This window comes from Pistacia vera, unplaced genomic scaffold (genome assembly GCF_008641045.1).
Source record: "Pistacia vera cultivar Batoury unplaced genomic scaffold, PisVer_v2 Contig117, whole genome shotgun sequence".
NCBI classification, from domain to species: Eukaryota; Viridiplantae; Streptophyta; class Magnoliopsida; order Sapindales; family Anacardiaceae; genus Pistacia; species Pistacia vera.
Window position 1 is genome coordinate 418821 of NW_022195215.1, and position 11120 is coordinate 429940.

General features: G+C 33.2%; 1 protein-coding gene across 2 annotated transcripts; it reads right to left on the reverse strand.

Moving 5' to 3' along the window:
- Window positions 1–1120: 1120 nt before the first annotated feature.
- LOC116107768 lies at window positions 1121–10516 on the reverse strand. 2 transcript variants are annotated; one of them, XR_004124531.1, is made up of 10 exons: window positions 10422–10516; window positions 8157–9211; window positions 6378–7020; window positions 6213–6290; window positions 4571–4768; window positions 3471–3568; window positions 2140–2236; window positions 1890–1988; window positions 1690–1805; window positions 1121–1456 (listed from the first exon to the last, which is right to left on the reverse strand). XR_004124531.1 is itself a non-coding variant. In XM_031394068.1 (9 exons), the coding sequence occupies exons 2-9, from the start codon at window positions 9191–9193 to the stop codon at window positions 1743–1745; spliced, it is 2313 nt and encodes a 770-aa protein (XP_031249928.1). In that variant the 5' UTR covers window positions 9194–9211; window positions 10422–10516; the 3' UTR covers window positions 1121–1742. The 2 variants fall into 2 exon arrangements, 1 of the variants encoding a protein (XP_031249928.1); XM_031394068.1 differs by having other exon boundaries at window positions 1121–1805.
- Window positions 10517–11120: the final 604 nt, after the last annotated feature.

The window sequence follows — 11120 nt, forward strand, 5'->3', positions numbered from 1 at the left end:
TATAAAAAAAAATTATTCTATTTTACTTATGGACGAACGTCCTTTAATTGGGGACGTCCGTCCCTGGGATATGGACCCCCGTCCATATAATATGGACGGATATCCATGTGAGTGAACGGCTGTCCAAATTTGATGGACGGCCGTTTACTAGAAAAAAAATTGTTAAAAAAATCAGAGGCGTGTTATACGTAGGCCAGTACAATATTTCGATACAAAAATCTCGATGTCGTACCATTATTGGTACCTCTAATTACAAAGTACTTTCAGTACAATTTGATGATATTGTAAGTATAGTTTGTCTTACTTGAAGTCCAATTATCAGTTGGACAACACCTTATGATTATACCGGATATTGTTTTTAAGTAAATTATAATTAGTGGACACAAATTAAAAAATGAATGATAAGATCCCTAAATAATTACACTTGGTTTTTGGTCCGTTAGTTGATAAATGGTTACAAAATTTAAATATTTTAGTTTGACTTTGCCTTTCTCATCTAAACTATTCTCATTTTAGCCAATTAATAGAAAATTCGTTCTGTACCATGCAAGAGATTCTTTTATAAAGTGAAACAATAGGGAGAAACTTCGTGAAATTTATTTATTAGATCAAAGTAATTTTATGTATTTCAGTGTTTTGAGGTTTATATCAATCATTATTTTAGAAGTAAAGCAGATATGTGATTCATTGGGCGTATCCCTAAGATAATACCACATCAGTTATGGTTGAAAATTTAAATTATTTCTAAACACCACATCGCATTACTTAAAAACACGAAGTTTGGGATGTAACACTAAAAAAATGCATATCAATGCTCCATTAAAATATCAATCTCCTACATTGTAGTTTGAACAAGTTCTTCTTCTTCCTTTTTTTTTTTTTTTAATTGTAAATCATTGACCAAGTTACTGGCTAATGGGTTTCAAGTTCTCGAATTTCATTGTAGAATAAAGAAATTTAATGCTATAAAAAGTCATCTACCAAACATACCATTAGCGAACTATGACACTAACTCTTTACTTTCTTCCTTTTATAAGAAATTACCATAAAAGAAAATTTAAGAGCATAACTACGTAAAAATACACATGTATAACTAGGTATTAAGACATTGCATTGCAGCTCAATGTAAATTTATGGTGCATGCCTTTTATACAGTTGGTGTACAACTAATGTCACCAAGAACAGATTGACAACATTACAAACAACATGCCCACGCATCTTGTACTTGCTTTCCCCGAATATCGGAACCATCAAAGTATCTTTTTCCAGAATAACCATGCAACACCCCCATTCAAACAGAATGTCGTAGCACATTCATGAGACGGACTCCAGTCCAGAAAACTTTCGTTACAAGCCTAGACTTCTGGATCACCATCGTCCGTCCAAGATTGGATATGAATCGAGCATTTGATCTCGGTAAGACCAGCACTTGGGTCAGTTCAACCCAATAAACCAGCTATACAGAAAATGCGACCAAGACCAACCTCATCAATACTATTGAAAACCAAAACTCACAACTATTTAATATCAGTATATCTTATTTTCCATTTTTCCCCAGAGTAGAGAAGTTACTGGAGAAATTGCTTCAAAGATCAAATAGAAGTCCAAGAAACACCAAAAAAGTTAACCCTAAAAGTACAATTTCTATTAAGGATTTAAAAATGCAAAAGAGAATATTATGATTACAACCTTTGGGCAGTACACTTGTACAATGATTGGAACAACCGAAATTATGGAACCAATCAAGTTATGGATGACTTGCAAACAGGGCAGGATGGTCTCCTGCTGAGCCATGGATCAATACACTGCCACAACAAAGCAGAAAAATAAAATGTTTGATGACCTATGTTACTAGAGAGTACATGAAAATGAGGAGATGAGATTCTTACAGCTTTGTGAAATTTGTGTAAGCAAGGAAGGTGCCGTATGGTTTCTCCAATAGTTGGGGCATCAAGACAAATTGCACACGACTCTTCCAAGTTTTCAGTCTGTGTTAACAAACACAGCGAAAGATAAGAATTAGCAAATAAATCTGATGCACGATGAATACCCAGATATCACCGTTTGATAAAAGAAGAAGAAAAAGACAACCTAGTAGATTGAAATGGGTTTTGTAAACTCACACAGAAGCACAATTACCTGTACTGTTGACAGAGGCAAACTATTGATCTGATTGTCAGATGCACCATTTTGGTTATTATTGTCATCAAGGGCCAACAACATCTCATAATCATTTCTGCAAGAGAACAAATATTGGCAAGATATAACTTCAATATTTCACTTCTTTAACCATAGCTTGATAAAGAAAGAGGGTTAACTATACTATGTCCTGTCATGGTTTGGGCTGTTTCCACTTTACGACCTTCTAAATTTGTTTGCTATTCCTTACTTCCAGTTCATAAAAGAATAAAACACATTCAAACAAAAAACCATGCAGCTCGAAAACGGGTGCCTGCACTTTTATGATCTGACATTGTGGTGACTAACAAGCATATTTTTAAGTTTAAGATATTCATCTTTGAGCTCCATATACTAAAAGTTGGTATTCACACCCTTTCTATCATAAACAGGAGGCAAACCAATGATTGAGTGAAAATAGCTAGACCATTTAGAACACATGCGTCTCTTAGCCAAAAAACTAAAACCATGGAAAAAGGGGCAACGCTGTTGAAATTTTTTAAAAATCATATAGTAGTACAGAATGAGCAAATATAATATAACAAAATAGCAGTTAAAATAAATGAATTACACCTACAAAAAGTATAATATGCAATGCACTAAACATATTCCCAACACACTGTAACAAAACTCCAAAACTGTCTTTCATTATGTAAAATTCTGTGTTTCTAACATCACCAAAATGTTTATCCTTACACTACAAATAGTTTTTTTCTTTGACTTAAAGGAGCAACAGTTGGAAGCAATCTGGGGCAATCCTCCTAATCTCCCACAGAATTTGAAAGGCAAAGAACACAAAACCTAGTATTTTCTAATTCTTCATAACTTCAAAGCGAAACATAGTGCTACCCTTAAATCTAAGCTGAGGTGTTTCTTCCTACACCAGTTCTTCATTGAATCGACCCAAATAATAAGAAGTTAAATTGTTATTTTACATTAAATCTGTGTCCTGACTAGGTCCAATATGCCCAAATGAACACCAAAACGTGTAAACAATCCCAGTAACAAATTCAGGATAAAATGTCCAACTTATATCGATATAAACAATAGCTGATATGACCATATAATCCCTATGAAGGATATTTTGAAAAACTTGTGAGAAACTTTACAAAAGACATTGTCATCCATTCAAATGAATGCAAACTGATCTACCAACATATTCTTGGATTTGCACACCCAAGTAAAACGGTAATGAATTTTTATGATCGTCAAAAGAAGTCCAAATATTTATAAAAATACCAACAACTGAAGCTGAGAGAATGCAAATTATTAACAAATGAAGAAGACATTACTCGTTGAAATCACGCTGAAGTTGAGAGATGTGTCTGGCTGTTCCCCTATCGGTAAGATCCCCAACTGCAGCCTCCAATGCTTCCAACATATCAATTCTCTGCATGAGAAATCAAAATATCAGTTTTCACATTCAACACACCTGATGTTATGTAATGTGGTAAAACCTTATAAACTTATAAATTAAAACACTTTCCCCTCATTCCCCAACTCCACTGTGGCCACAAGGTCAGCATACCCTAACTTATTGTCCACTTTGCAAGGAGAATAAGTATCACATTACTACAAAGCCCTGTAATCAGTATAACGAGTAGAAAGCAGCAGAAACTTGGTGAAAGCTGAAAAGGTTCAATAACTAGATATATTTACAAATCAAAGAGGACCAGCTATTTCTGCCATGAACTAACTCATACGAGAATGGAAAAATATGAAATGAAATCAGACAAATGTAGAAAACAGCTACAGACCAAATCAAGATATTTTTAATAACCCAACTTGAAGCATAACAACTTCAACAATCATTAATAGGATTCAAGATGGCATTCAACACAAGGGTATGCATACAAAGCTGTTTTCAAAAAATTCATCCCAAAATATTAATATGCATACTTCAAAACAAATAATTAAGATCTTTCAAACACTTCAGAAGAATGTACACTGACAACTACGATAAATTTCAGAGGAGTAATTCACATCATAAGGACAAGCATCTTGGATTACAGACTCCCAAAAAAAATGCAACTTTATCAACATTTAAATATGTTTAAAGGTCCAGTAACCAACATAGCCAAGCCTTACCACTGTAGTTCTTGGCTAATGTATAAGATGCTTATATTTATTCATTTATTACTCTTACTAAACTTATCTCTTTCAGCATTAAATCTTCATGTATAGCTATCCCATTAAAATATTATAGTGGCAATAAAAAATTCATTTATCTGATTATATATGCAAGTGACATTTAATCAATCTTAACAATCAACTTCTCTTCTGTTTGCACTCCATCACATAGAATTGAGACAAGGGAAAAAGACAGAAAAAGTAACAAATAAATAAACAACACAAGCAAGGGACGGGACAAAACAGGGAAAAGAAATTATACCATGTCTAAGTCCATGTCCAAAGGAAACTGAAAATTCCTAGCTCTTGATGGTGCGGCACGTGATCGATTGACAAAACGACTCCTCAACTGAGTGACTCCATTAGAAGTGTGAACTCGGGCCCGAGTAGCCCTCCTATTTGAAGAATTCTGTAAGAGCCGCAACTGAGGCTGTCTATATGAATGCATTGATGTGGTTCTCTATTTAAGAATACAAAATACATAAAAGTTACAGGAAGCAATTAATACCATACTATAGATAGTTTACATAATTATTAGAATGGCAAGATATAGTCTTCTGAACAATAGAAAACAAATGAAAACAGTACAACACTGAAGGAACATATTTACTTTTCTACAACAAAATTTGTTAAAAAAACTATACAAATCAATACCAGTTGCATAGAATGTAAACCACAATAGGTTTGATAAAGCTTTCCAACTGGATTCAAATTAGATTTAGAAGTTTCAGTTCACTTCTAACTTAGACCTGCTATGCTATTTGTTCGGTTCTTAAATCTTGGCTCAAGGTAATCCTGGAATTTCTCAAATTTCTGGAATTCTCTAGAACATCATCACGTCATGAGTCCAATTTTAGTTGTAGTTGTCTTATTGGTCTTCTACAAGTAGTATTTACTACTTTTTCCAGGTTAGAATTTAACATAATATTGTGTCGATCTCTCAGAAGATTTGAAGCTTTTGCTTCAATATGTGATTGCCTTCTTTCATACATGTGATGTGTAAACAATTATCTTCATCTTTCTTATCACACAATCAGAATCAACTTAACAAGTTATTGATTTAACTGCAAACCTTTTGGAGTAATGCTGAATAAAGATCCTATTCAAATACAAGCACATGAAAACTCAAAAAGAAATGTTATTTTATGTGATTCAGCAGAAACAATATAACATCTTTCTTTCTCTCTATCTTAAATACATAAAACATGTAATATCAATATTACAAGGGAACCAACATCAATCAGAAATTAAAATCAGAGGGAAATGGCCTACTGAAGTCACATAGATCCTAAAATTAACCCAAATAAATCCATTCTGCTAGACTTTTCTCAATCACTCTGTTCCATCTCTCAAAATAATCTATTGTTTATCATAAAATCAACAAGAGTTTCCCTTAATCATGCATTGCATACCTCATAAGTATTGTATAAAGTATAGAAGCTAGAAATAGCAGCATTACGCAAAAGCTTCATGCTGGAATAACATTACATATGTTAAACATGTGACACCATAACAAATTTTCACCAAACAACTGTTTGGAACCCAAAAAAAAAAGATGCTTGCTTTCAAGGTATAAAATCAAGAGGTCCAGAGAGAAGTAATTACGACACCCATGCTACACCTGGCAACCCATTTTATTAAATTATGGTCATAAATTTAAAAATTTCTTGAAATTTGTCAAGTTTATTAGTGGCTCTGTTACCAGCCATGACAGGGATAAAAGAGTCAAACAAAACACAGTTTTCTGATTTTTACTACAGATGTCTGGGCCTGTAACAGCTACAGGTTTCATGACTACACAAAAAACACAATACGTCAAGAAAATCTAGTCATCCAGTCATTAATGTGAATTACATGTTCATTGTCATGTTATTAGCAACACAAAAAAAAAAAGACTTGCTTACAGGATGTGACACATGGTGATTAGAAAAAGGGAATGCATCCTCCTCTTGCTGCAGCATTAATGCTATGTGCTCATCAATCTGTTAAAAGTCAAGGAACATGAAAACCTAAAGCATCTGAAGGATTGAATTACATTGAGAAAGACATGCATAATAGGAGAGACGAACCTCGCCATCTCCAAATACAGGCAACTCATGGTACAACTGTTCTTGGAGTTCACGAGCCAACATCTCATCTGCTTCTAGTTGTCTAGCTCTAACATCTGAGTCATCATTGTCAGAGCAACCTATTACTTGGGAATCACTATGTCTCATTTCAGGTGACAACTCATCAATGTCCAAAATGCCCTGATGTTGATGACTCTGGCTTCTGGATGATCTTGCAATGGATGATTCACCAGAAGAACCAAGAAAAATAATTTCTGAGTCATCACAAACCGTTCTAGAGCTTTCAGTTTGATTTCTTGAAGTTGATTCATGCTTTTTTTGCCTTTTAGTCAGAGTGTCAGCAACTCTATGTGGTTCACTTACTTGGATTGGCTCTGACACAAGTCTGGAAGCTGTTTGAGATGAAGTCAGATCTCTAGTCCGATAGTTTCCTCTACTCCAGTTATCCCTACTCTGTTGTTTAATCTCAGAGCATCCAATATCACCATTTCTCCTCAAGTGAGATCCAGTTGCATTACATATTGGCTGGTCTACCTTCTTTGGCCGACTGTGCGTGCTTCTCCATCCCCCTAACCCTTCAAAGCATTCCGATGCAACTCCACTGGCTTGACCATTTCCATTAACTTCATTAATAGCTGCAGAACTGGTGCAGAAACGAAACATGCTTTAGGGTCTGGGACATAAGTTAGAGACAACTGGGCCACCAAGTTTATTAGTAGCATCATTAAATATGAATATGAGCCATACTGTCTGAGATCAAATATTTTACAAACTCTTCTGCTTCCTTTAGGTAATAATCCTTATGTGCTAAAGTTTAAACAACTCCAAGTACAAAGTTTATATCAAATAGTTTGGTATAATAACCAAAAACAAAAGAAGAGAAAAACTAAATTGGCCTAAAAAACAATAGACCAAAACAATAAATTTAACATCATGTCAACATTCCCTTTGTCTACAGACTCCTAAGGCACCTCAAACCGTTCAAAATCTATGCTGATAGATAGATTACAAATACTATTCACAAAAGAGAAATATATTTTGAGAATGTAGAGTTGGATGCAAGATACCATGAACAACCAAGAGAAGAAAATGAGCAAATGATTTGTCAGTTTAATTATTAGTGAACATTCAAGTTGATTAACATCATAAGCACAACAAACAGAATATTTCAGACAGGTGAGTAGGCACAAGAGGATTTCTAGGCCTATTTAGTGGTGAAAAAGAGAGGAAAAGAAAGTAGCGAGAGAGAACTCTGAATACCCTTTATCATTTACTTCCAAATACTAGGACCAGATTACCATACCAGCATATAATAAACAGTCTCAGAGCTACTGGAAAATCACATCTATAATTTAGTGTTTATCTTGGTTTTTCATAGTTAATCGTGAAGCATATCAATCAGCAGATAAAGCCATAGCTAATTTTAAGAAAAGAATTCAAAAGTGAAACAAATGTAGCAAAATATTATGACCACAGTTAATTGATTTCAAGGCTAATGAGGTTAAGTCATCTACAACTCACAAAAGAATGACTGCTCTCAATATGAAAAGTTAGACTCCAATACAAACAGGTATTTGTAATTAACAGAGCATATCCACATAAAGGTGCCAAACACACACATAGAGCAGAATTGAGAGCAGTCACTCAACCCTATAAAATTCTCCAACCAAGGATTATCAGATGTATGTGAGTAAAACGGAATAGCAAACACAAAAAACAATAATAGAAAACAATCTTTCGATAAAAACAAAGCCATGTAAAAAAATGTACACACATTACCTGCCAGACAATTGATTTATTTTTGGATTACGCTCCTTTAACATTGAAGGATAGATCATTATCCCTTTAGATCTATCAGAACTGTTGCCTTCAGCAACTATATCACTGATATTAGTCATACATGAACCACTGGAAGCCACACCCCTGCTATGATCTTGTTCAGCATCTTCAAAGCAGTTTTGGGAACATTCAGCTAATTGTTTAGCCCTAACTTCTATATTATGTGGAGAGATACACCCATTTCTAACCAATTTTTTTTGCCCATTGAATCTTGGTGACACAAGAGAATGACGATATGTAGACATTTGTTTTTCACGGTCATGTGGAGAACCATCAGAGAGATCAATCACTTTTTTAAGACCTGTAGCTGAAGCAGAACCATTGATTGTATTGTCCCCTATCTTTTCCTTCCCCTTACCAGAAATTGTGGATGTCTTTGGAAAATTTGGGGGCCAATGTAAAGAAGAACCACCATTGGCCACATTTTGACCTTCCCTTATCTCTTTATGAGGAAGCTCTTTCGATTTAGCACGTGATGAAGCCATTTCAAATATACTTTCGAGCCCATTCTGTTCACTTAAATCATTATCTTCTCGAAGAGTTGACGATTTAGAAGGAAATTTCGAGCACATTAGTTTCCCTTTATCCATGTGTTGTGAGTTCCTGGTCTCATGCTTTGTGTTCTTATCTATTACCGGTCTCCTAAATAAAGAAGCATTCCTGGAAGCATGAGGTTTTTCAGACGGAGATAAAGCAATGGAGTTACTGCAATGCTCAATTTTATTAACATTGCTAGTATTTCTCAAAGGATGTACATGAAGTCTTCTATTGCGCCCATTTTCACTGACCAACCGGCTTCTGGTCCTTGGCTGATTTAAACATCCTTCATCAACAAAATCAGGATTTCTCAAGCATCCAGTTAAGGCAAATTTACTTTCTTTCCCAACACAATCCCCAGCATTAATATTCTGTGTGGCTGATCTATCAGGAGTGTCAGGAATGTCTACTACCTGATCAATGTCCATGTGTTCCATCATGTATTGCTTCAAATTTTCCTGATAATAATCATCCAAAATTTAGCACAGTTTGGCTAAAAAGAAACTTAAAAGTCATGATAACTGCTAAAAATAAAAAATGTTACACAAATGATTAACAAACACAGAGATTTTGCACCTTGAAAAGTATAAAAGTTTTGATTTCCCATAACATAAACCACACAAAGAAAAAATTTATTCTCTTTTCTCTAATGTAAGCTACTGGATGAAAAATAGCAAGCATTGAACAATCAAATTATTGACCAAAAGACTTGCACATACTTAGCAAAACAAACCAGAAGTATGTGACTGTGTGAGGCTACTTTCAAGAAAGCTTACTACCAAAATTTATCTTGATCAGATACTGATGCTTAAGAAAGCAACAACAAAAAGAAAAAGTAAAACTGTAAACAGATAAAAATTTTAAAATCCAAAGCAGAAAAACACACTGATAATGACAAATTAAATAATAAGCACGGCTAATAACACATACAAATAGAGAAGTGGTATTACTCAAGTTCAATAATAATTAAAAGAGGAAAAAAAAAAAAAAAAAAAAAGGTACCATGGAGTAGCCAAACTACATCCCATAAATAAATATGACCAATGTATAAAATGAATACAAAATAGTAACATCATTGCTATACTAATAAGAAAACCCTAAGAATTAGTTTAAAAGCCCTAGAATCCCAATCAATGAAACAGAAGACAATCTAAACACGCAAAAATAAGATTAAACAAGTCTTTAGTGATAAAGAAGATATTTTGATCATGCAACTCACCAATAACCTATACCCAAAAGATGAAATTCTCGATAAAGTTCAAAAAACCCTTAAATACAATCAAAGTGACCCGAAAAAAATAATAAGAGTTCATACTTTATATGCAGCAACCGATATTACAGACCCATATAAAATTCGCCAAAATTTGAAAAAGCTAAATAAATAAAATATATCATAATAAACACAAAAGAATATATTCAAATCTCCACTAAAATGTAAAATCTAACGAAATAGGCATATATAAATTTAAATAATTTTAAATGATATTGAAAAGAATGAAAAAAAAAAAAAAAATAAATAAAAGATCTGCTTTCTCGCCGAGAACCAGAAAGATCCAATAATATATGATGAATAAAAAAGAGTTCAAAATAAATCTCAACATTAAAAGCCAGAAAAATAATTATTATATAAATAATAATAAATAATTAGATAAATAAGAGATGAATTACCAGATGTTGTTGGCGATTGAATTGAAGAGAAACGAAGGCAATGCCATTCACTGTCTGGTGTTAATATGCTCTGCTTTCGAGCTTTGCAGAGATGGCGATGGATTGTCTGGGTCGGGTTACTGCATAGTGTCCATTCTATTTCATTTGTGGAAATCTTGGGTAATTTTTGAGAAGCCCACCTTTAAGGCCCAAAGCTCGACTTTCAGAGTGTTGTTTTCAAATAAATAGAATAAACTATAAATTAATGTTGCCTATAAATTAAAACCACAAAAATGCAAATTTTATTTTTAACAGTTAATGTATTAAAAATTATATTTATTTTTATATTATAAAATGTTACTATTTTTTAAAATTTTTTGTTTATTCTGCTAACAATTTCCATGATTTAAGTTTCATATAAGTTATATTAAAAATTCTTTTCTAAAATCAGGACATGCCTTGTTCCCTTATATATATATATATATATACACAATATTTAGTCTTTAAAAACAAAGATACAACAAATTTTATGAATACCCGTTTGGTGAAAATTGGTTTGAATTGTTTTCAAAAATAGTATTCAAATATAATCGTAAAAACTAATATAAAATTAGAAAATGATTAAGCACATTTTCGAAAATATGAATCATCTTTTAGTTCTTAACAATTATTTTTTAATCATAAATCAATCAGATAATAATTAAGGGTGCGTTTGGTTTA

What these genes read in the sequence shown, in the direction of transcription:
- LOC116107768 (XM_031394068.1), bottom strand. Translation starts at nt 9,193, where the DNA reads ATGATGGAACACATGGACATTGATCAGGTAGTAGACATTCCTGACACT. An exon ending in ATAAATCAATTGTCTGGCAG is followed by an intron (nt 7,021 to 8,156) that starts GTAATGTGTGTA and finishes TTTCTGCACCAG; the next exon opens with TTCTGCAGCTATTAATGAAG. An exon ending in TGGACATGGACTTAGACATG is followed by an intron (nt 3,569 to 4,570) that starts GTATAATTTCTT and finishes TTTCTCATGCAG; the next exon opens with AGAATTGATATGTTGGAAGC.